The sequence below is a fragment of the Perissodus microlepis genome, chromosome 23 (assembly GCF_051167445.1).
Source record: "Perissodus microlepis isolate ML-2025 ecotype Zambia chromosome 23, ASM5116744v1, whole genome shotgun sequence".
NCBI lineage: Eukaryota > Metazoa > Chordata > Actinopteri > Cichliformes > Cichlidae > Perissodus > Perissodus microlepis.
In genome coordinates, this window is record NC_140482.1 from 36,085,601 (window position 1) to 36,111,169 (window position 25,569).

General features: G+C 41.7%; 2 protein-coding genes across 4 annotated transcripts; both read right to left on the reverse strand.

The window, feature by feature from the left end:
* Positions 1-153: 153 nt before the first annotated feature.
* dnm3a (dynamin 3a) lies at positions 154-20,561 on the reverse strand. Of its 3 annotated transcripts, XM_084921467.1 has the most exons (21): positions 19,945-20,560; positions 16,351-16,424; positions 15,799-15,948; positions 15,492-15,695; positions 14,763-14,861; positions 13,798-13,958; positions 13,579-13,721; positions 13,357-13,492; positions 12,880-12,947; positions 12,651-12,789; positions 12,464-12,550; positions 12,287-12,357; positions 12,131-12,191; positions 11,492-11,518; positions 10,683-10,796; positions 6,038-6,147; positions 3,305-3,416; positions 2,504-2,665; positions 1,998-2,221; positions 1,753-1,902; positions 154-543 (listed from the first exon to the last, which is right to left on the reverse strand). In XM_084921467.1, exons 1-21 carry the CDS (start codon positions 20,103-20,105, stop codon positions 510-512), a joined length of 2,487 nt encoding a protein of 828 aa, XP_084777593.1. In that variant the 5' UTR covers positions 20,106-20,560; the 3' UTR covers positions 154-509. The 3 variants fall into 3 exon arrangements, with proteins under 3 accessions (XP_084777593.1, XP_084777594.1, XP_084777595.1); XM_084921468.1 differs by lacking the exon at positions 11,492-11,518; XM_084921469.1 differs by lacking the exons at positions 154-543; positions 1,753-1,902 and having other exon boundaries at positions 2,110-2,221; positions 3,279-3,416; positions 19,945-20,561.
* A 377-nt stretch (positions 20,562-20,938) lies between these two features.
* mettl13 (methyltransferase 13, eEF1A lysine and N-terminal methyltransferase) lies at positions 20,939-25,454 on the reverse strand. The gene is made up of 9 exons (XM_084921470.1): positions 25,219-25,454; positions 23,711-23,983; positions 23,161-23,629; positions 22,874-23,073; positions 22,587-22,776; positions 22,182-22,346; positions 21,863-22,075; positions 21,621-21,752; positions 20,939-21,410 (listed from the first exon to the last, which is right to left on the reverse strand). The coding sequence occupies exons 1-9, from the start codon at positions 25,369-25,371 to the stop codon at positions 21,118-21,120; spliced, it is 2,088 nt and encodes a 695-aa protein (XP_084777596.1). The 5' UTR covers positions 25,372-25,454; the 3' UTR covers positions 20,939-21,117.
* Positions 25,455-25,569: the final 115 nt, after the last annotated feature.

Below are 25,569 nucleotides of genomic sequence, written 5' to 3' on the forward strand. Positions count from 1 at the left end.
CTAAGGTTTTGAGTTAGCTGATTTTCACACCTTGTAGGCCACTGCGCCCCCCCCCCCCAAAAAAAAAAAAAAAATCAGCATAGGGTTCTGCTTACACTAATGCTGATCAAGTCAGCGATAGCCAGCTTCCAAATAATGACATTTGCACATGCATTCAAAAATAAAATACCTGTTTATTCACGGAAAATAGAAACAGTGCATGTATATTCTTTTCAGTATAATAATTCAGATTGATATTTTTATCTACAAAAGGTTCAGGCACTTAAGAGAAGCCAGCAGACAGTTGTGCACATTCCATCGTTTGTGGCCGTTGATATTATGTACAAAACAGGCTCAGGATGGAGTGAGTTTTGCAGACAGCAGCTCCCAGAGGAGACAGAGAAAAGCCCATCATCGTGCTTCAGCTGTATTATACATCATGCAGGTCAGGAGTGTCTCCGTGTAGCAGCCAGCTGCAGCTGAAAGGACCATGGGGGCAGATGGGTAATGGAGTTCAGAGCGGAGGGGGCTTATTTCACACTTGGGATTGCTGGGGGAAGCCTCCTGGAGACAATATTAGATCAAAGACATTACTATATGGTTTATTATTATATTAGCAAAGTTTCTATAAAAGTTTCTCTACATTAGATCTTATAACATCTTTCAAAATTTGAAAGCCTTATGCATGATTTTGAGGACATGGTATCTCTGATGGGACGGTGCTGTCTCTCACTGTAGCTTTCTTAATCATCCACATTTAAATTTCTAGTTAATCTGCAGAGAGGTACAGTCTGGGGCTAAGCAGTCAGGACTTTATAAGCTTTATACATTCAGCCTTCCTAAATAAATAAAGGAATAAGATAATTCTGAACCCTGGATAAAGATGTTCATGAATTAGGAGATGCCTTATTAGCAAGGAGTTGATCCAAGTGTAGCAGTGCCAGCTGGGGCTTTCAGTTGTTCCTAATTCCAAGTTATAATTTACATATTTCTATATTTCTTTACTGTGTTTTTATTTGCCCGTAGCTCCACGCATGATCGGCTAAATAGACTTTATAATGATGAGAAAATGCATATAAAGGCAAGACTCATAAAGCTGCATAGAGCATACAAGTAGAGTACAAGTACAAGACTGATTACAGTAAGATCGTGTCCCAATGACTCTATATCTATAGGGGAGCCAGACAAGCATTAGGCTGGATGGAAAGACTCAGGCAAGGAAAGAGAGTGTATGAGGGAAAGAACCTAAAGAACCATTGGAGAGCACAGAGGAAATGAGGCAGAGAGAAAAAGGAGAGACGGGCCAAAAGCAGGGGAGGAACCAGTGAAAGAGGAGAAGTAAAGAAAAAGTAGAAGAAAAAGAGGTACGGGCAAAAGGAAAAATAATGGTTATTGCATGAGGGAAACTGAGGAAGGCAATAAAACAAATGCATGCTAGAAGAAAAAGGGGGAAAGGGGGAATGAAGGACAGAGAGAAAGATGAAAAGTTGACAGGGCGCTCAGCCTGTTGTATCTGGCTCCAGTAGAAAGCATGCGGAGAAGTCTTGTCTACTGAGGCTGATGGGAAGGAGAATATGAGAAACACATTTTCCAGCAGACCCCCACCCAGCTCAAATAACAACTTTTTCTAACCCTGTGCCTTTGTACAGGAACATTTGATTTTGCATGTGTGCGCATGTGTATGCATAAATGCCAGGCTTGGCGAAGCCTAGAGGTCATCATTTATACAACAGGTCAGGTTTCATGGGCTAATCTCTCTGGTTTCACAGTCACCTTGGCACCAAGGCTGTGGTACGATTTTGTTGACTAGTGTGCTGCCGAGAGCCATTAGGGGAGCTTTTGGGTCCAGCGCTGGGCACCCGAGGAACAGGTGGAGCATGGCTACGGATCCCAGGCTTACCACTGGCTGCAGTTTTAGGGAGGCTTGGCAAGAGAAGCAGAAGACGAGAGAAGCTTAAGTGATAGGTTGTACAGATTTGTTTCAATGAATCCATCTATGTATATGTGTACATTTGCACCTGGATGGTTTTATCCAGGAAGAATCCACAGGTGGAGGCAAAGGGGTAGTGCAGGTAGAGGTGGAGATTTCTCCAATGGCAGCGAGCGCCTCCTTCAGGGCAGCATGCTTTTGGAGCACTTCAACTCGGTGCTGTTGCTGCTCTGGTGACTCATCCATCAGAGCTGAGCATTCTCCCAGAGCGTAGAGTTGGGCCAGGAGCTCAGAGCTAATGAACTCCTTAACCTACAGAGAGGGATTATAAACTACTATGAGAAGTTAAAATGTAACTTTGTGAAGTGATATTTTATTCTAATTCAGAAAAACAAATCTACATTCTTAAGCGGTGGCAAAAAATGTTTTTTTCCCCCCTGAAAGTTAATTTTTTTCTGTTGGTCAGGATATGGATCAAGTAGAATTTCAAATTGTGAATGGAAAAAAACAAAAAATGTAGAAAAAAAAGTGAAAAGGATTTGCTGCACCAAAAAAGTAAAAATAACAGTTAAAAGTGTGGTCTGGAGAGCTTACACTGTTAATCATGAGGTGCATCATGGTCTTTGGCATTAAGTCCCTGACCGTCTTATAGATGATGCCCATGTAGGAATCAACCAGGTTACTAATGGTCTCCACTTGACGTTCCAGCTGGGGGTCTGAGAGGTTTTCAGGAGGTCCATTCCCCTGCTCATCCACCTTAGTAAAAAACACACAAGTTGGGACATATACATACATCTTAACACTAAACAGACAACCCATTTAAGCAGTAATCTACAGTGTAGTGTGCCATGCTACAGGGACTGCTGATATACCACAGCTGGTAATTTAATACAAATACAGATGTGTAAAGAGACAAAGCTTTCTTTTATATTTAGTGGCCACATCTATTCCATGTTAGTGACAAGAAGAAAAAAATTTGATAGGATAAGAACAAGGAGAGTCGAACATAAGGAACAAAAAAGAAGGAGTCAAGGAGGAATGGGCAGAAGAAAAAAAAGGGGGAGTGTGTGAGGGACGAGGAACTGCTGATTAGAAACAGACCAGAACACACACACACACACACATATTGTAGTGACATCATGGACCAAGAATGCTGTACTAAAGAGCCAACGACAGAGCGGGATGGAAGGGGTGGGGGACTTGCTTTTTCTCTTTGGCAGGGGGAGAGAAAGGGGAACATGGAGAGAGAGGGGTAAGGGGTTACAGACAGGGTTTAAGGTTAGCAAAGCCAATGAGTGCATATAACTCAAAGGTAAGGTGCAGACAGGTGCAGTTCCACAAAGCTAAGGTCAGGACTGGGTTTAATTACGTTGAATTAGGGGTCAAAGTACTAACAGCAACTTTCTCAGGGTAGACTCCGGCCCGTAGCAGAGAAGCCTTCCAGCTGTCCAGCTCCTCCTGAGAGTTACAGGCCAACTCCAGGCATTTGTAGTCCTTATACACATTCCTGCAATTCATTACAATCCTGTCAGAAATGTCCAAAAAATATACAGCAATAACACTTTTAACTCAAGGGAGCTTTCTGCAATACGGAGTAATATACACAAAACCTTATATACGTTGTAGGGGAGACTGGCCCAGTGCTTACCTTACGGTTAAGAAAATATACAGTTCGTACCAAACACATTTTCCGATGTGTTTCATGTGAACTCTGATGAACGTATACAAGACCTATTATCCATAACAGGAACTTTAACCTTTTCTTGTGAACTCTGTGTAGGTGATTAAGCCAAACATTTAGTTATAGTTGCGAACTTATCAGCTAGGGTGTAGAGTGTTTAAAAGAGAACATCAAGGCCACTTGGATGATTTCACTGTTTGTGTTCGAAATTCTTAATATATAAATATTATTTACTAAGCCTCTGACCCAATCTGTACACAAGTGAAATGTTACTGGCACAAGGATGCCTTCATGCGCTAACCCACAGACTGTATATATATCTTTATATACAGTCTTTGTGTGAAACAAACATAAGTAGCTGTTTGTACAGAAAAAATAATTTCTTGTGTTTCCATAACAAACGTTTAACAGTTTTATTGTTTGTCAGTCTGGGTACCGTATTATTCAGTCTGCTTTGTAAAGCAATGTGCAGTGTGTCCTGCAAATATTTCTCGTTCATGCTGTTTGTAAAATCAGCCAATGGAATCTTTTTAAATTTACTTTGTTTAAGTGGAGCACTGGCTGACCTGTGTCCCATTACTGCATCCTGTATAATAATAATAAAAATATAAGTATAAATCAAGTGATACACAGGTAACAGAAGCTATCAGGCTCTATGTAAACTGATGTGTGTCAGGTCTATGTTACACTTTCAAGTAGGCAACCCTCCCCGTGTAACATGTTGGACACTTGCAGATCTAAAGGGCATAAAGACAGACGCAGACACTTTCAACTAGATTAAAACACACAAAGACACATACACGGCACCGATATACACACATATAACACATACATCATTTATTGCTTCCCAAACGCAATGCTTCACACGACCTTATTCACGGCAGCTTATCTCCTTATCATCATCATCACGTATTTTTTCACCGTGATTCATACCCAAACTCAGCTTGCTCTCTGTTTGTCCTCTCACGTCCCTCTTCACATCATCTGACATCTCAACGCTTAGTAACAAAGTCAGAAACAAGTAAAGAATCTGGAGCAGGCCGTGGCCCATCTGTTAAACATTTTTCTTTAATCACTCGATTGTTTTTTTCCCCCTTTTGTTGTTCCCTCCTCACATTCAGAACACGTAGCAATTAACCTCAAAAATGTGAAGACTGTGTGTGAGAACAACAGACAGCAGAAACTGAGAAACTACACTGTGGTGACAGAGAGGTATACAGAGCGATGAAGAAATAGGGTTTTAGTTTGTGTGCTTATAACTGGGCTAGTATGGGTGAGGCTAATAAATCAGGGTGTGGTGGCTAACAGACGGGGAGCCAGGCCAACCATGACAATACTGGAGTGCTATTACACTAAGATCAGGACACTGAACATTCGTTTACACCAGTGAGCGCATAAGAAAATTGTTCTCTATGTTGATTTATCACTTACACCAACATTTGTTTTAAACGGCTTTTTTTTATGCTCTCTCCTCAGCTCACTGGGAGCTTTTTCACTAATCTGAAGGAATTTCTGCAGCGCTATGACTGCTTTAGATTTGAAGAGTTTCCTGAGGTTTTAATTACTGTCAGACAGGGACAAAGCCACACACACAAATACAGAAAGAGAAACAGAGTGAGGGCGCAGGAAAGGGGGGTAGAGGGGTTGGATGGGGGGGGGGGCGCCACAGGACAGACTTTGACACATTCCTGGCCATTGGCTCTGATACTCTCTCTCTCTCTCTCTCTCTCTGCTGCTTTCTTTCTCCCCCCAACCCTTCCAGTTCTTCCCTCTCCCTCCTTTTTGTGGTGAGTCGAGCAATTCTTTCCAAACAAGAGCAGCCTCATCTCTGATCCAAGCGCTCTGGCTTTGATTAGCTGCTTAATGAGCCTGCCGTCGGTATGCTGTGGTCTATACGCATGCTCTTTGCAAAGGCAGATACACACATGTGGAAACACACACACGCACTTATGAATTCAGTTTGTGTGTCCGAATGTAGCATAGCAAAGCATTATAAACAAAGCCCACATGCTCTGGTACAATCAGCCAGGCTTTGGGTCAGCTCCAGCTCCTAAACACTCTCTCTCTCTTGCCTCTTATGTTTTCCCTTTGTCTCTCTGTCCTTCTCAATCTGTTTCACACCCATAAACTTAGCAAACCCAAAACCCAGCTCTGCCCTCAAAAGCCTGGCATATACTTAGAGAGCAAAAAAAAACGGCATCCGCTCCAGTACCCGCTGGATATCCCTTTCGGTTCCGGTGGCAAAGTTGAATGGAAGAGGTCGGCGGAAGGGCAAAACACCACTCTGACATCTCCTCCCTTTCCTCCTTCGACATGTCCACCCTCGTAAAATATCACCAAAGTTTCATCGAGCAGGTGACAAGAACAGAACTCCCTTTTCTGACTCACGCATTCACTCACCAAACAGGCACATATGAAAAAGCACACGCCTCCAACCACACACAAACCTTAACTCTGTGTTGAAGATAGCAAAAACATATTTGCTGGACATGAAGCCCTTTTCCACGTCTCTGAGCTTTAAGTTGTCCAGTGGAAGCATGTATTTCTTTTCCTTCTCCTGAAAAAAGACAGAATATGAAAAGATAAAATTTTGACATTGGTATGCAGAGTAATATACGACACCATAGAGGTAATAACAGCGTTGATAGCAAAAACCACCAGAGACTAAGGCCAGTTTGCATGTGTCTGGTAGTAAATATTTCTTAGCGTGCACCTAGAGAAGAAAGTGGAGCCAAGAGACATGAACTGTAATGGGAAAAGTGTCAGAAGGCAAGGCGAAATGGAGATGTGGAACATTGTGCTAGGAGTGCATCCGAGTTCATATAAGATGATGCGTCTGACTGTCAGACTGACTCACATTAACAACTCACAAACTAGTTCAGGAGAATCAGTGGGGGAGGGGGAGAGTTGCCATAAGTCTATAGTCTGTCATCACCATGGGGACTTATGAATGACGGAGAACAGTTGGAGGAGTGGAGCGGCTAGTGTGAGGAGAACCAGACAGTATGGAGGCAGGATGCAGAAAAGTGAAGCAGGGAGGGAGGGAATGAGAGAAGTAGTATGAAAAAAAAGAGGTAGAGAGGCCGGGCCACATGTGAAAGTCATTACTCAGACTCAAGCTCTAACACAACATTTCTCCTAAAGTCAAGCCCTTCCCCCTCGTCTCTCTATTCTCCAGCCTGCTCTTTCTGTCTAGCCTTTGAGAAAGGGCCTTCCATAAAGCCTGGTTATAGGTACGGCCATGGATGGATGGAGAGTTCAAAGAAAAAAGTGACCACCAGAGTCAGAATACCTAACGCCAGAAGAGCATTTTTTAACAATGTGTAGATTCGAATATGTGCTAATGCGATTGATCATGTGCACGAATTAAATGAGAGGCGACTATTCTGGAAGTACATTTTGGTCATCAGTCTTTCTCCCAGTGCTTCCCTGAACCCTACGACTCTCTTCCTTTGCTCCTCTTTCCTTTTTTTTTTTTTTTTTTTTTTTTTACAAAGGGGCCCACTTCCTGTAACAGAGGTTGAAAAAAAATGACAGAACGCGATTGGCGCTCATACAGCAACATCTGGGATCGCTTTAGACGGAGAGGGAGGAGACCGGAGTGAGTATAGGGTGCTCCAGTGGGGTAGAAATAGAAAGTAGAGATGAGAAAGAGAGGAAACGGAGGGATAGACGTGGACAGAGGGAGGTGAATTTCGCAAAAGTAGACAAGGAAATGTTGAGGAACATAGAAAGCAGGAGCGATTGTGAAGAAGAAATGGGGAGAAACTCCAGACCACTCCAAAGTTGATTCCCCCATGGGTCCCATCAACCCATATATGGCTGCTAAGTTCCTCCCTAACTCTCTCTCCTTCTCTCACTCCCCTTATTTCCTTATGCCTTCCCTGAGTGAACAGGCAGATCCCTGGCTGAATGGGTGAATGTGCCACGTCAAGAGTGGATACTACATCGGGACACAGCACTGCGGACAACCGAATCAAGGTACACTAACATGTCTGAAGGAGAGATGCCCATAGGAGTGGATGTCTGATGTGTGTGTCTTGCCCTACGACCCAGCATTGGAACCGGATAAGAAATAGGAGAAAAACAGAGGAAACCTTTTGTCAACTCTCCAATGCCTCATGCAGGACTGCAAGAAAAACAGCCAGAGATGGAAAAGGCAAGGCCGAACACAAACGAGAAAGGGTCCTGCTCCGTCATCCCAGTGTTCAGACTACCTGTTCAGGATCTTACTGGTGTACAGTAGTCTGCACATTGGTTAGACTGTGCAAGGAAGTGCATCAGCAGCTTATACTAATGCCATCTACAAATACACAAGAGAAGATGAAAACTGCACATAGTCTATGCTGGCAAATATAAGGTCTATTATTTTGTGATGTTTCTCGCTTGCAGATGTGCAAGTGCCTTTAAATATGCATATACTATCACAAGCTTTCATTTCTTTAATCACTGTGACCAGCTCTATACTAAGTTGCACAATCTCTCATCCATTTTGTGGTATTTGTCAGCTTGAATTAACTGTCTTTGTTGACTAGTGAGAATAACACATGTGAAGTATAACTTGACTGTTTTTCCTGTCTTTTAGGGCTGCAAACTAAGAAGGCTACAAATCAGCTAATGATATGATTGCTCTTGTGGTTAAAGGACATTGTGGCATTGCTTTGTATACACATTTGTGTATTTATGTGTGTGTGTCGTAATCGCAGTGGTGTCAGGGTGGTCGTGAAGGATCATACATCAGAGCTGCTGTGTCTGAAGCTATGTCCCCCCTTCCTAGAGGCTAATGGACCTGAGATAGGCCTCACATGCATACACACAGAGGAGTGCATGTAGATTAAATGTATAGGCATGAGCCGTCTGTTTTTCTTCAGCTCCCTGGTGGAGTTCTGGCAGTTGAGGGGTGAAGGAATGTTCGTCTGTTCAATGTGCTGTGAAGATTAAACTCTGAACGGTTAAGCTGCACTTTCAGCATGAGGTCAGTGCAGGGTACATATATAATAGAATGAAGATGTAATTCAAACAGGTTAAAACTGTGTGCATGGAAGCAATCAACACAGAGATGATGAAGGGAGGGTGGCAGGGGAGTTTTGGGGGGTGAAGAGGGGGGAAGAGGGGTTTTTGGGAGTAAGACTGTGGAGTAGTTGAGAGGAGAGAGGGGGAGTCAAAAGGGGAGGTCTGCAGTGTAGAAACAGCCATGTGGGATTTCTCTGGGCAGATCTTGGAAGCTGGTGTTTGGACAAAGCTTCAGATTTTCCAGCCAGGAATGTGCACAGTCCCAGGGAGACTGCCAACCACAGAAAGGGGGAGAAAGAGAAAGAGGGTGAGACAGACAGAGAGAGGGAGAGAGAGAGAAAGGAGGAGTAAAAGGCAACAGAGGCAAGAGAAAAAAAATAAAATAAGTGTGTGTGTGTGTTGGGGGGGGAGGGGGGGGTCAGCAGTCAAAGAAAAAAGTAATGTGTGGAGGTAGTGTGGGCGGGGGGTTATGAGAGCGGGAACTGTGAGCTGTGAGGGAGAAGAAGCAGGAGTTTGGCTTATGCGTCTGTGTGTATGTCTATGTGCACATAAAAAAAATCAGTAGATCTCATCTCCCGTGATACCATGGGTGACTTAGAATGCACATAAACAAGTGATAAACATGGTGATGAGGTGCAAAGATTAAACAACCATAGCAAAAATGTATAAAGATTTTTTTTTTTTAATTTTAATTCTTATAGTAGCTTTAATCCATGTAGTGAAGCATACATGTCTCATTTTGATCATCAGCAGAGAACCAGCTTGCTGCTCTGATGTGGTCGACAGATGATTACTTGCCTGCAGTTGTATTACTTCTTGCCTGTGTGCAAAAAAGTCTTTGTATGACTGAGTTGATTTGCAAATGCTTAGTAAGGGAATGACAGCAAGAGGAAACCTAAAACACTGTGTGTATAATATGGATGCCTGGGGCTATGTTTGGAACACAGTGTTCAAGCAATCCAGTGTTTATCTGAAAAGTGACCATGTGTCTGTCTGAGTGAGTGTATATTTTTCTCCACTATTTGCATGTCACTTTGTTTACATCAGAGTCTGCATGTGTACTGTATACTGTATATACAACCCTGTCCACTGAGTGCGTTTGTGTGTGCATGTGTGTATGTGCGTGAGTCTCAGTTTGGCTTGGGGCAGCTCCAGCTGTGTCAGAGTGAGCCGCTCCAAATGCCTAAACTCCCAGAAGAGGAAGAAAAGGGGGGAGCAAGGGGGAAGACTGAAGGGAGAGCAGCACGAATGGGAAGGGGGGTGTCAGAGGAATGAATGGAGGAAATGGTGGGGTTCAATTACAGGTCCAGGTGGTAGGAGAGAACAGCAAGGGTTAGCTGGACAGAGAGAAGGGGGTTAAAGATGTGCTTTTAGTTGTGACTAGAATGATGTCACTGTTTGTTTAGTTTAAACCTTCAAACTATTTTAGTGTGGTTACCAAGAACAATAACTTATTTGTAAAACAATCAACATACTGTTGCTAAAAAACACTCAATTCTCAGTCTGTCAAACAATGTCAAAGTTTCTTTATCGCGTTCACAGTCACAAATGTTAACTCTCCAGCCGTAGAGTTTTCATCCAGATGTGAATGTTTACAGGTGCTTGTTTCTATCCATAGAGAAATGCTCCAATGTGTTTCCCCTTCTCTGATCTCTTTTCCTCTACTCTGCCCTTCCCTCTTCCCATGACATCAGCTGTGACAGGATGAGACTGTTGTGGTGTGTCTGCCTGTCTACACTTGCTGTGCAGACCTTCTGCTCCTGTACAGCAGGCACAGACAGGCAGACAGATGGCAGCCCCACTGACATCAGAGCAGAGGGCCACTAAGATCTCTGCCACCTACTTCTTTTTTTTCTTTTTTTTTTAAGAATGTGATCTGAACAGATGAACAATTTTACTTTGCCTCTCTAAAATGAGCAATTAACACATATTTCAAGCTTAGATTTATTTGAATAAACTGATGATGGCTTAAGTGCATTTCTGTGTTTTGGACTATATAAATAAAATATTTGAAGTGTAATTCATCTTGATAATAGATATTCAATTCAGTTTGTCATTAAATGAATGTGAAGGCCTTACCTTGTCATCCTTGAACCATGAGAGGTTCTCTGCAGAAAGTATGAACCAGTATTCCTTGGCTCCACCTTTCATGATGCCAATATTATTGATGGTCAGCCAACCCTTGCGTATGACCTGCATCAGTCAAGGGTAAGAAGCTCAGAAGGCAACACAGCAGACAATTGTTCACAGCAAGGCACAATTCACATGAAAGCATGAAAAGCAGGTCATACAATGAGAGCAGACTGTGCTGACGAAAACAAGAGTAAAAGTCAAACAGCTGACACTGGAGGAAAAAAAATAACATTTGTGCGGGTTAGACATTTGTGAGATACACAGTGATGCAATCAACAAAATATTTAACTGAAAAACAGCTTGCACAGGTGTTTAAGAGAACCTAAAAGGGTAAAGACGGTCGAGCAAGCACAGAAATCAGAGCCTGGCTGTTCAAATTTGGGAGAAAACAGGAAGAGCGGTCAAAGGTGACAGACAAAGGCACTGTAAAGGAAAGATGTGTCAAGTTATAGGAAATGAGACATATTATACCAAGATAACATATACTTCCTGCAAATGTATATTTTTACAGTGGGGGAACTGTGAAAGAGAAATTATAAGGTTAGCACAGACTGAACAAGAAAAAGAAAAAACACTTTCTGAGAAAGTTGCAGATGATGAAAGATGTGATTATTAAAGCTACAAGGAGCCATTTTGCTGTGTTTGCTGCAATCAGTAGCATGCCAACCCACAACCCTTAAGCTTCACCGCTGTGCACACATATTGCCAGCAGAGGCAGCAGTGAGTGAGAAGATTTAAAGAAACGGGTCTCCTACTATTAGACTTGAATGAGGCGCCACACCCTAGAGAAAAACAGGAGATGAAGCAGCAACAGAAAGATGGAGTTAATTTTTTCATTATATGACAATTTTGGGGGGATGGCGCCAACAATGATTACATTTAACAGTTAACTATTAGCAAAGCATCACTCGGGACTTTGAAAATAACAATTTTTTTATTTACCTTTGAAGCTGTGGTTGAAATTTACTGCTATTTAGCAAATATTAACAACACCACATATCAATGTTCCAGTTATAGTAGAAATGTGTATTTAATTATCACTGCTAAATCAAAATGTGTCACATAAATATGTCTGCATATAAATCTAATAGACAGAGACTAAAATGTCTTATTTTTGCTGTGGCACACAGATATGCTATGTGCCACAGCACATAAATTAAATGTGTTTAAAGTTTGAATTTTGTTTGTATTTTTGCACATTCCTTGTACTGATAATAATTAATAATAATTAAGTTGTCAGGAGCTTTAACTCAGACAAAAGTAAAGCTAAGGATCAATGGACTGGTTCAACTGACAAACTGTCTCAGAATGCCTTCATTTGCATTTTAGGGCTGCATGATCCTGAATTTATCTCCCTGGTTCATTTTATTAAGCCAAGCCATTTAGACTCTCACCTGTTTTCCTCCAATCCGTGCAACAATCTTGGTATTGGTGTGATTGTGCATCTGGGGGGAACTAAGAGGAATGAAAAGCAAGTCTTATTTAATATAGTGTATAATTAACGATGCTTATTATTAGCTAGAAATCTTAAAGGTGATGTGGAGACTCACTTATTGAAGCCAACAAAGTCTTCATGTTTGGTATTTATGTAGGCTACCTGTATGTCAATAAGCAACATGACCTGGACAGTGCGAACATATGTTAACTCATGAAATAAAACAATACACAACATAAGAATGCAACTGAGTAATCCAAAACAATTCATTCCTTATACAAATATGGATTACCTGGTCTCTGCATTTAGTCTCTAGTTCTCGAATTTCAGTGGTAACAATTCTTTCTGTCTCATCTCGCAGCTTGGGAAAGGAACTGAGCTACAGAGTAAAAACAGACCACAAATGAGATATGACACAGTTACTACACCATGAAGTGTAGAAAGCAACACACAAATACATGAAACAAGAGTATTTATACCTTGTCGATACACTGGTACAGAGTGGTGGTTAGTTCCTGACTGACCATGTCAATAAATTTAACACATGGCCCTTTTAACCTCGATATCTGTTTCTTTACTATGGCTTCAAAGGCCGTGTCAGGAGTGAACAAACCTGTCCTGTAGGGAAAAAATATAAGATGTTACAGTAGAAAAACAAAAAAAGACCAAAACAATAAAATCACTTGACACTCTGCTACTGTACTGAACCTGACACCATGGGTGTTTCTGATGGCATAGTTGATTTCCGTCCGCAGCTTCCCTTCATCAGACCCGATCTTAAGACATGCAAAGATGCACAGTACTTCATAAAAAACAGCACTTGGCTAAGGAGCAACTTGGTTTATCATTACACTTATTAAAGGAAATGCAGGTGCCCGAAGAACATAAACCAATCACCAAAACCATAAACATCATAATCCAAAAAAATAAACAAGGCACCCATACACACACATGAAATGATGCCAATCATATATATAAAATCTCTGTATTATTCTAGAAGCTATTTGTATATATTGGACCTATTTCTTATATTTGTAACTTTGTAATACATTGTATTATTTAATTTTGTCCAGTCTGTAACTGTTCTTATTGTGTTGGATCAACTGTAACCACATAATTTCCTTAGGAATTAATAAAGTATTTTGTTTCTGATTCTCATTCTGACACACACACACACACACACACCTTGATTAGTTCATAGGGGAAACGTTCATGGAAGATTCGATTGATCTTTGCTCCTCCGGACAGGTTGACGGTGTCTACTTTGTCACCTGAGCCCTCAATCAGCTTCTCAAAGTCAACAGCAAAGCGCTGAACTAATCTAAAAGACAAACATGCAGGCTATGAAAAACACAGAAATATATATACACAGAATATGTATATTCTGTGTATATATGACTGACTCACTGTAGCAATGTCTTGGTCCTTCGTGCGGGGTCATTTGGATTAAACTGCATGTAATCTTCAGCTTCTTTCTTCAATGCCAGAAGCTGGCTCTGCAGATGACTACGGAAGGCTGGCAGTGTGTCCCGAATGTGGTTTGTCAGTTGCTGAAAACAAATATTGTTAGTAATAACACAAGCACATAATGTAATATTTCTCAGTTTAAAAGTTCACATATTGAACCTGGTTGAGTATTCTTTGTAAATAAGGTGTTCCCATTTTTTCGGACATGTGTTTGTAGGCTGGGTGGGACAGGAAGAACTCCTTCTCTGCCCTCAGAGCTTCCTTAATGTCCTTTTTCCCATCAATGTCCTTCTGACTACGGTTCACCACCCCTATGTAACCTGGGGAGAAGGAGTTGAAAGGGAAATTATAAAAAGATATGTAAGGATAAGGATGACAATGTGCACTAACAGGAAGGAGGAATTACAGGCCTCTGATGTAAGATGGATTCAACTCGCATTTTCTGGAGGGTGCCTGGGAACTCTTCCCAGACCACCATTTGTTCCATTATAACTGTAGCATACAAGCAGGAAATGTGTGTGTTTCTGCAACAGCAGGGCGGATTGTGAGGGGCAGGCCAAATTGCCTATTTGGTACAGTAATAGATGTAATAGCACTAGGCTTCACATCTAATACTTCAGCTCAATGCTGCTACCGGCGGAATTATTTCAGAGGGCTTCCATGGCTAATGCATTAGTGCTGTAGGAAAAGCATGAAGCAGCCAGCACCTGGTGGTGCTTTAGCCAGTCTGTACACTGCCTGCATTGCCCAATTCCAGGCCTCTGTCTCTTCCGCTCTCTCACAGACACAAATTACAAACTTTTCTAAGCTAACAGCTGGGCTGGTGCCTATCAGTTCCCACTTGTCAGACTCTACACTTCTGGCTGATACACAAACCAACACCATCAATAATCCATTTCTTACTCTTTATCTCTTGCTGCATACATAGAATACATGCACACACACGCACACACTGAATGGGAGTACAGTGATGTCACGTAAAGAGCTAAAGTTATCTTTGTGCTTGGCTGTGAGTGAGTGTGTGGCTGGTAATAAATACACAATGATTATGTCAATCCTCTCCAGAGAGTCTCTATTGCGATTTGATAGCACACTGAGCAAGAACACACACACAAGCAACACACCTCTGCGTAAAGGAAGCAACTTGTTCTCTAGTATTTGTCTGGCATTTGTTCCTTCATCCATCAGGTCCAGCTTGGTGATTACACCTATTGTGCGCAGCCCTAAAGAGAAGAGAAAAAAACATGCATATTTCTATACAATGTGAATAAGGAGAATAACATCCATCCATCTTTTATTAACAACAGTGCATGAAAATTTTTTTCAAATGGTTAAATTGAGAAAATGTATGATTTTAAGAAAAATGAAAGTTATTTTAAATTTGATGGCAGCAACACATCAACTCAAAAGAGTTGGGACAGCACCTTGTTAACCATTGTGTAGTATCCCCTATTCATTTAACAACAGTCTATAAACATCTAGGGACTGAAGAGAGCAGCTGCTGGACTTTTGGCAGAAAATGTTGTCCCATTCTTGTCTGAAAAAGGATTCTAGGTCAACAGTCCCTGGTCTTCTTTGTTGTATTCTTCAATGTGCCAAATGTTTTCAGCGGGTGAAAACTCTGGGCTACAAAGCCATGCTGTTTTGATACATGCAGTATGCAGTTTAGTATTGTGTTACTTAAGTATGGAAGGTCTTTGTAAGGCCTTATGTAAAGAAACAATTCCAAAATTCTACCCATCTTTACTTTTCATAAGCTCTTACGCAACATCCCAACTTCTTTGGAACTGGTTTTATATTTTAATAATGTCACTATTTAAAAACAGCAGGACATTCACAGTCACAGGGCTTACCTTGAGGGTCAACATCTTTGGCCAGTTTAAGTGCATCAGAGTTGGCCAGGTCAGTGTTGGCAGGTGTGACAGCCAGGATGAGACAGTTTTCCTTACAGATGTACTGCATGATCATGTCTCGTACCTGGTACTCTATGTCTGTTGGCTGATCGCCTACAGGCACTTTGGTGATGCCAGGTAGGTCTACAAGAGTCAGGTTCAGCACTGTACACATACCAATAAACACACATGGACATAAGGTTTGTTTAAGAACTAGACTAAAAGTAAGTTAAGCGGGGCAAGTAAAACACAAGGACCTGCACAGTACCATGTGGTGAGTGGATCCGTAGGTGGATGGGAACAGGAGAGATGGCTTTATTAGATCCCGTAAGTCTGTGTGTTTCTGTCTCGATTTCCTTGCGGATCTCGTCAAAATCTGTAAACTTCTTTCCCTGACAATGTAGAAATTCACCATACTCTGGGGGAGACACAGAGCATTTGAATACATGCAGCATCTAAACAATAAGAGGCTCATAATATCATCTTAGCATTACAGTATCTTTGGAAAAACTCTGCCTAATCCACTAAATCTATAGCTGTTCTTAAAATTAGTCAACTGGCTAACACAATAACATAGCACTAACTTTCAATATAACCAATTTTTCTTGCAACTGTTTTCTTCTAGCAGCTCTCTTAAAATACTTTGACTGTTTCTGAGAAAAAATAAAAATGCTATCCATCATGCCAATCCTCTTTTTTATAGAAAAGGGCAATAAAAAGCAGGACTCTATGAGGCACAGTCATCATAAGATGCCATACTGCCATCTGGTGCCAGTTTTAAAGAAATGCTACGGCATGACATCCCTATGAGCTCTCTTACCTGTGTTATCACTTAGCAGCTGGAGAATTAAAGGTCTCCGAGTAACAATTCCTGAACCCCGCGGAAGGAAGTCTCTGTTAGAGGAAAGATAAAAGAATATACACATAGATGTGCGTATTATTACTGGTGCTGATTCATCTTCCCCGCCACCACAAAACCAAATATAAAACATTAAGTTTACCATACCATATTAATAATTTTACATACTTTTCCACAGATATGACCATTAAACTGAAAGTATTTAGGGAGTACCTTTATAGCATTAGACACAATAGCACCCAGTATTAGGTTTAGTTCAGTTGCCATACTGCTTAAAAAAGGGGTGTCACACTCACTTCAGTTCATGGACCCCATGTGTTTTGTTGGTGCTCACCTGGGCCGGACCAGTAAAGCAACTGCATAACTTTAATTTACGTTACAGTACAAATTGTCAAGATCTAGAAATCAAATTTTCAGTACATGTGTACACCTATGTAGTAAAGTGAAGATATACAAGACACTACAATTTTAACGTCCCTGGTCTTTGTAAGCCATCCGCTGGGCCAGGTTTGAGCCTGTGTTTGACAGCCCTGTCCTAAAACATCAGCAACGTTCTTGTTACCAAGACCAAGAAAATTATTAGCATTTAATCCGCTGAACCAGATGAAGAATTGAGGAATAATCAGATATGTAACCTGGATGGTATTAACCTGGCCTCTAGTAATACTGTGAAGAGACCTGTGATTTTTCACCACTATATGTCCTTTAAGAGACACAATAAACTGATATATAGGACTGCCTTCTTTCATCTGTATTGTTACTTCTAGGCTGCACTATTGTAATTCTGTATTGTCACTCCCCCCAAAGCCTTGAGCTGATCTAAAATTCTGCAATAAGAGTACTAACATGGACTAGAAAGAGAATTTCTCCCATATCATCTCCTTTTCACTAACACTCTTTTAAATCCAGTTGAATTTAAAATCCTATTATCCCATATTATCCAAACCAAGCACTTCTCTGTCAGACTGCAGGATTACTTGTGGTTCCTAGAGTTTCCAAAAGTAGAATGGGAGGCTGAGCCTTTACTACTAGGCTGTTCTTCTGTGGAACCAGCTCCCAATTTGGGTTCAGTAGATAGACTTAAAGCCTCCCTTTTTGATACAGCTAACAGTTTCCACTGAATCAGCTGACCCTGAACCATCCCTTACTTATGTTGCTATTAACTCAGGCTGCCATGGGACTTTCCATGAGGAACACAGTATTTCTTCTCCACTTCCCTTTTGTTCACTCCCAGTGTGTTTTTTAATATAACTATCACATGTCATAAATTTTTCGACCCTCTCCCATAGTTTGTGCTTTGTCCTTTTTGTTTTGTGGTCCTGCTATGCTTGCCTTTTCTCTCTTTTTTTCTCTCAACCCCCAACAAGTCACAACAGTTAACTGCTCCTCCTTAAACGAGGTCTCTTCCTGTTAAAAAGGAGCTCTTCCTTCCCACTGTCTCCAGGTGCTTGCTCACAAAGGATTGTCTCATCATTGGGGTTTTCTCTCCAATATTATAGGGTATAACACCTTACAAAATAAAGCAGTCTGAGGTGACTGTTGCTGTCAATTGTTGCATTAAAACAGCATGGATTAGACTTGATCATAAAGCTAAATAAAGGGTTAATTCTAGAGAAACCAAATGGACCGGGTATAAATAACACTCCTTTTCCTATTAAAATCAGATTCAGGAAGTTTGTTTTATTACATCCTGTCTTAGTTTAAACAGCTGTTGCAGTCATTCACAAAAGAAGTCTGATAACATACTCATGTCCAACAGGTATGTTACAAAATATCAGGACGTGAACAGCCTGCTGATGGAATGCCACAGATTATTGCATAGACAGCCTACAGATCAGAACAATGCATAGGCCTCCTACGGCTAACAGAGCTTTACTGTCTCAGGAAGCTTGAAGACTATTGACTTAATCATCAGTTTTCCTTCCGGACAGGATAGAAGTACTTGGTCTCCTCATCACACACCAAATGCTCTCAGTTGCATTTAAACTTTACCCAAACAACACTGTTATTCATAAGCAAGCGAGGATATTTTTAGGACATTCAAATCTGTTAAAGGGCAGAAAAAGATGAAACAAAACAAAGCTTGTTTAGCTCCACTTTGGTGAACGTAATGACTTACAAGATAGCAAGAATTCTGCTTTGATTGTGTTTCAGAAGTCATATTAACTGTCACCTATTCAGTGACACCTCTCTATGAGATAAGCTGCTATACTGACTACTTACATACAGACCCTGACATGCCCGGCATCCACCACTCCAGACTAGCAACATAGCATTTAAGACTAGAGTTGGATGGATGCCATGATGTAGAAAGTATGAACACAGGCAGCTGTATTAAGTTTTTCTTTCACTTTAGGGAAATCATGCATTTCACAGGCCCAACCTTGAACAGTTTTGACAGCAAAAAAAACCTCACCAATTGTATTTTAATACAATTAACAAGTTATTTAAATAAAAAAAAATACATATTTTCTGACAACGATGCAGGCTGTTGACGATGTTGTTGATGATAATTTGAATCAAAATTTGAATTTATCGCTTCAAAGACTTGTTACCACTGATTTTCAATCCAGTTCTCAGTATTTTCCACCTGTTTCCCTTCATTGGGAATGGCTTATTAACAGCCACTTTTCCACTAAGATCATTCTGATGAAGCTTCAGTCAACAGTAGATGGATCAGCTGAAGGGGCCTATCATCTTGTTGGTGCAAAAATACTACTTATGCCTGACAATCTTCTTTGTTGTTGGAGATTCAACTAAAGAAATTTTACGAAACTGTGTGTTTTTGCAACAGGCTGTTAGGAGCAAAATACCCAAAGATACAATTTAAAGTGGATTCTTTGCTAAGTTGTCTGTTACGTGTAAACACAACACTGGTTCATTACTTAGTTGCCTTTTTGATTCTTCAGTGATTTTTAGATGTATTAAGTTAAAAAAAAGAAGACAAACAATACCTTTGAAAATAGTCAGGTACAAGAAATTGACAGAAAATTGGTGGGAAAAAGACAATTTTCAACAAAAGAACATTTTTAAAAAATTACAAGAAAGTCTGGCTACTTAGAAACAAAAAAATGAGCTGTGGGTCAAGATCACAGTATTTTCTGCATAATACTGTGTGTATAACAAGTATATACTGTAATATATATAAAGAGATTTAAAGTACTGTATATAAAGTGTATACAGTACTTTTTTTGCCATGCCAAACCCGAGTAATGTGTCCCCAGTAGTCTCACACAAACGTAGTCATTACTCCACATTAAGCTCACTGGGTTATGATCAGCCTAATTAAGTTGTGACAATTTGATTAATTAATGGTGAGTATAGCATTTGGTTCATGATGGTTCATAGATTTGGTATGACTCAAATAATCATCATCAGTTATAACATTGTAACTTCACCGTATGTTAGTAAAGAGTGAGTCACTTAGGGGAAAGTCATGAATATGAAACTTGTTCATAATGGTTATGACTAATTTGTAAAAGATCTGTTACAAATAAAAATGCTCTCTTGGTATCAGTGGTCTCTGTTGTATAGAGATGAGTATCTTTGGCTTACCTGCCAACAAAGTTTTCCAGCACGGAGCTCTTGCCTGCGCTCTGGCCGCCCACCACAGCAATCTGGGGCAGGTGGAGGCTGCAGCTTTCCCCCACGCTGCTCAGGGCATCTCGAAGGCGGTTGACCAGCGGAATTAGATCCTCCATCCCGCGGTTGCCCATCGCAACAGGAGTAGCTACCTGTCCAGCTCCTGCCAAGCCTCTTTACCTCCGCTTCTAGTCTACACCACTTGATAAAGTAACTATCATAGTGAGTGGCTGCTGGTAACCAGAATTATTATTGCTTTTATTAAAAACTGCAAATAAGAGTTTTCTTGAAGATCGGTGTGAACTTTTAAAGATCCGCAGCTTTAAGCAGTCGTTAGTACGTCGTCTGGGAACGACAATAGTGTCCACAATTGTACTCACGCCCCTCTGCTCTCCGAAAACAGCTCGTTGAAGTCATTTTCCGTTGTTTTAAAACTCCAGAAATTCGTAACAGGAGTCGCTTTCCTTAAACTCGGGACATTTTTAATTAGTTAGTCACCGCTCACCATGCTATGTCTGGTCTCTGTTCAGTAGAAAACGCTCTGATTTGACAGCTTACGGAACAGTTTTGTGCGCATGCGCGGTAATAAAGAAGTTTAGCTCAGCAGCCCCCACCCCTTAAACAGGAGATAGACAAACTTCATAGCCAGTTATGAAGGTAACCCGAATTAAGAGAGAGCACGCGAGCATTCACTCCTCCAGCTATTTAAAATCCCACGTATCCAGTGAGGGGAGGTCTGCGCTGCTGCCCTCTCAACACTTGCAACAAGAACCAGAGTGTGCGATTCATCTACTGTAAATAACGCTGCTGCATTCTTCACCAGAGCAGGGAGCCAGCACTGTGCAGTGCAATGGAAAACAGGCAAGTAAAAGAGAAAGTGAAGGCATTTAGTGGTGAAATAATGCAGTCCCATCTATGACATCTAACAGCATTGGGGAATAGTTTCAGTACCACTCTACTACTTAAGTTTAAAGGATAAAACGTTTATTTGTGACTGCTTATGTTACACATGTACACTTTAAATGACATTGTACTGAATGGCAAAGTCAAAGCACTTTTTCCCATATTTTAATATGTTTGTCGTACAATCTCAAACACTGTCCCGACACGTGGTTAACCTCAGCCCTCAATGGTCACAAACATGCTTCACACTATTCTCAAGTCTTTTAGCAACTCTGCAATGTCTATATGCGGCCTACGGCTGGGTTCAGTCCCGCTGGAGCACAGTGCACTCTGCAGATTCTTGGCTGCCTGGTTTAAGGATGGCAAAATGTGGGTGGCGTCCGATGTCTCCTTTTCACCACGAGTGCACAGAAGGACTTCATTTATCTCTTCCTCGATCTTTCGAGACAGGATGGTGGGAAACACGCCGCTTACACGCTCAAGCACGCTCTTCCTTAAGGCTGGGTCTCGACATGCAAGGTTCAGTATGAACAGACCTGGCAGGGAGAGATAAAGAAAGGATATTACTTGGAAACTAAGCACATAACTTTGATAAACTGTTTGTATCAAAAAGTAACATGTCATGTTTGAGACTGATAAAAGTATGGCTGTTTATTAGTCTATTTTATTTTGGTTGCAAGTGTCACATCAATTTAGCAAAAAAGATTTAAGCATAAGAGATAAAGTATTTTAAAATGATTCTGTACCTCTGGGAGTTAGCAAGTTACGGACTTTCTGCAGGATTGAGGTTTCTACAAAGGCAGCAGGAGGACAGCTCATACCCAGAGTGCTATCTTTATTGTCTACATCAAACATGATGGCATCAAACAAATGACCACCTAGAGAAAAGGAAAAAAATAAAACAAAACATACTTTATTTTTAATACTGATGAACCATTATATTCACTGGATTACTTTTAATTGCACTGTAATCCACACCCTCACCGACCTTCTTTTTCCAGTGCACAAATGCGTTCCAGACCATCCCCAAGAGTGACAGTCAAACGGTCATCTGGTTGAAACCCGAACCATTGTTTAGCCACCTCCAACACAACTGGGTCTAGTTCCACAACCTCAATAGTTACATTGGGCATAAAGTCCCGCAGAAACTGTGGAAGGCCTCCTCCACCGAGCCCCACCAGGAGCACTGACACTGGGATGTCTAGGAAGGATTAGGGAATGAAGTTTAATTGAATGTGATATTTTAGAGCAACTGAAGAGTGATAAATGCATGAATTACATGATAGGTTCTTCCTACATACACACACCTTTGTTCTGTGGCATGCCCACGCCAAGCATAGCAAGACAAGCCACCATGACTTCATGGTGAGCACAGCAGATGAAGCCACTGTCCACAGTCATGGAGGTTGAAGATGCTACTGGAGCTGCTGATGCCTTGGCCTTCCTTTTGTTCTTTTTCTTCTGACTTGTCGCTGCCCAAATACAAAACAATAAAATTAAGAGCTGTACAACTTCAACATCTTCTGTTTTTTCCTTTTGCGTTTTAGTTTGCTCAGTTTCTTGCATTCTGGTATTAACTGGTAATCTCCCTATACTGTATGTCTGTGCATCATTAGTTGTGCTCGGTAGGTTAATTATTTACTTGTAAAAAGACCATTCATAAAAATACTTTATTATTAAGTGAAACAAATCAGGAAAGTATAAGACATTACCTGTATTTGATGAGACCAGACGGCTCTCTGATTGGACAAGGGCAGCATTAGACAGGAAAACAAGTCGGCGATACAGTTCTCCGTCCTCTCCTTTGACATTCTCCACGCAATACTCCCCACTCAGCTGACTCACTCCCCTGCTAACCTCCTCTCGCCAGCCAAGGTCACCTCCCACAGACAAAAATGGCACCTGAAAACAGGGAAAAGAGCACAAAGGAAAGTGCTTCTTTAGACTGTTAATATTTTACATAGCATGTTTTTAAAAAGGGATGCTTATGAGTGGTTACCTGGTGGTTGGCTGGCATACCCGGGGGAGCCAGGTCCATCACCACTGGTGAGAGTTCTGACTGGACAGCTTGCATCTCTGTGTACTCCTGATTCCTGTGCATTGATACAATAACCAAGCGCCGAAAGTTAGCACTGGCTGCTAGCTGCCTCCGCCCCTCACCAGAGCTGTAGAGCCAGGCTGTCTCACTCCCCTGAGGAACTGACAAAACAAACAACAAATCAAAGGACTAAATACACCCAATTTTATTAGAAGGCAGAAACTTGATGAATTGAAGCCTGGGCTCACCGATAAATATAGCAAACTGGTTAGCTCTTGGAACCTTAGCACCTGGTGGAGAATCTTGTATTGTAAGAGTGTATCTGGGAAGGCCGGTCTTTGCATGGCAGAGCGTGAGCGAGAGGTTTGAGTTGGCATCAGTGTTCGTCCGGAGCCTCTTTCTCAAGACGGAGTAAGCCTGATGTTCCCTCACAGCTGACAACAGTTCAGAAACATGCGTGTGACGGACAGGGGCTCCATCCTCTCCGAGGCACATCTCAAGAATGGGTGTGGGCATAGGCTGACGGAACTTGGTGCAAACCAGAACAAAAACAGGCAGAGCAAACGAGTCTTCCTCTGTCCTGTTTTCTTCCTGCAGGCAGTGGAGCCTCACTGCCCAGCCGAGCTGAACAAAATGCTCCACAGCCAACTTAATCACGCTCTCCTGAGCCAGTGTCACACAGACATAACGACCCCCGACACTTAGCACACGACCCACCTGGAAACACAAGAAAAATACAGTGAAGTTCATGCAGAGGTGTATATTGATGATGCACAGCCTGATCAACCTGCTTCTCACCTCTGTGAGCATGTTCCTGGCCAAAGCTCCTTCTTCTTCAGATGCCATAGCATCTAAGGTGCCCTTGTCCAGAGCAGTCTGATAGCTTGCATCCTCATATGGAGTTTTAGTAGCATCCACCTGATGGAAGGTAAGGCCTGGCCTGCGCTCAGCATTTCGCTGGTTCATGTTGTTGACCACAGTCTCACTAATGTCTATATTGGTCAGATGCTTGTAGCCAACATCATACATCTGTTCACTCAGCTCAGAGTTACCACAACCAACCACCAGCACCTGAAGGACAGAAATAAAGCCTAGCGGTCACTTATCAAGGCAAGAAATATACCAAGGCACAATCAGTGTTAGCAACACCCAAGTATATAAACATTTCAGAAGGTGGATGATTTGGTAAACTTTTCTTCTTTGCTCAGCTTTCCTCTTTAGGGGAAAGCTCACCCAGTCCCTCACATCCTCCTATGTCCACTTTCACTACATCCATGAACCTTCTCTGAGGTCTTTCTCTCTTCTCTGTAAAGGTCCAAACCTGTCCTTGCTTCTCTGACTTTGTCTCCAAACTGCTTGAACAGGATTTTTCCTCTGATACACTCAACTCCTCAACTCTTCTGCCTCCAGCTCGGCCTCCTATCTTTTTGTTAGTGCCACTGTCTTCAGAATATACATCATAGCAGGTCTCAGTCCCATCTTGTAAACCTTCACTTTCATTCTTGCTTTCATAATTCTGTTACAAATTACCCTGAAAATTCTCCACCCCACTTCATCTCTCTTGTGCACTGTTCATTGCCCCCAACTATTTAAACTTGCAACCTTTACGCCTCTTCCTTGTTACACCTATCTCCCTCTCACTCACAAACATGTATTCTGTCTCGTTTCACTGACTTTCATTGGGCTTCTATCCAGAGAATACTGGATCTCTCAAGGCTCCCTCCCGTCTGCATCCCTACTCTCACCACAGGTCATGTGTCTGTCTGTCATCTGCAGAAATTCCTGCCCGACATCAACAGTCAATCTATTCATCACCACAGCAAACAAGAAGGGGCTCAAAACAGATCCCCGATGTAATCCCACCCCCACCTTCAACCAATCTGTCACTCCTACCGGACACGTCATATATGTCTGCATTACCCTAACATACTTCTCCTGACTTCCTCACATAGTACCACAGTTCCTTTCTTGACTCCCTATCATATGCTTTCTCTAAAGACACAGTGCTACTCCTTCAGACCTTCTCTATATTTCTCCATTAAAACACTCAAAACAAACATTGCCACTGTAGTGTTCTTTCTCGGTATAAAGGCATACTGTTGCTTGCTGATCATCAGTTCTCTCCTCAATCTATCTTTAACAGTTTTTTCCCCATATCTTGATGATCTGGCACATCAGCTCTCTGTAGTTACTGCAGCTCTGCATATCACTGTTGCTCTTGAAATCATCTGGCAAACTAAATTTCTTAATGCAGTATTAAAAGAAACAGTGAGTGTTTCGCCAAACCCCTTCGTCACCCAATTTACCTTATCTTGGACTTTGATGTATTTGTGCAGCACACCGCACAGTTTGTTGTAGTCTCCATACCATTCAAAAGCCTTCTCCCCTCTCTTCTTAAAAAACTTCTCCCAGTACTCAGCAGAGCTGAACTCCTCGGCGGTGCGAGGTAAAAGACTCATGGTCAGCTGTGATGGTTCAAAACGTTGCAGATTTTACCGTAACTTTACCTACAGCCGCTTCTACACATGGCACTTGGCTTTGATTTCCACCCGGACAACATTGCTTCCAGTACCGCTTGCTGATTGGTGGAGTGCACCTACAGATTTAACGATGATTGGCTGAGGCTTTCAGAGTTGCTGTTATTGGTCGCTGCATAG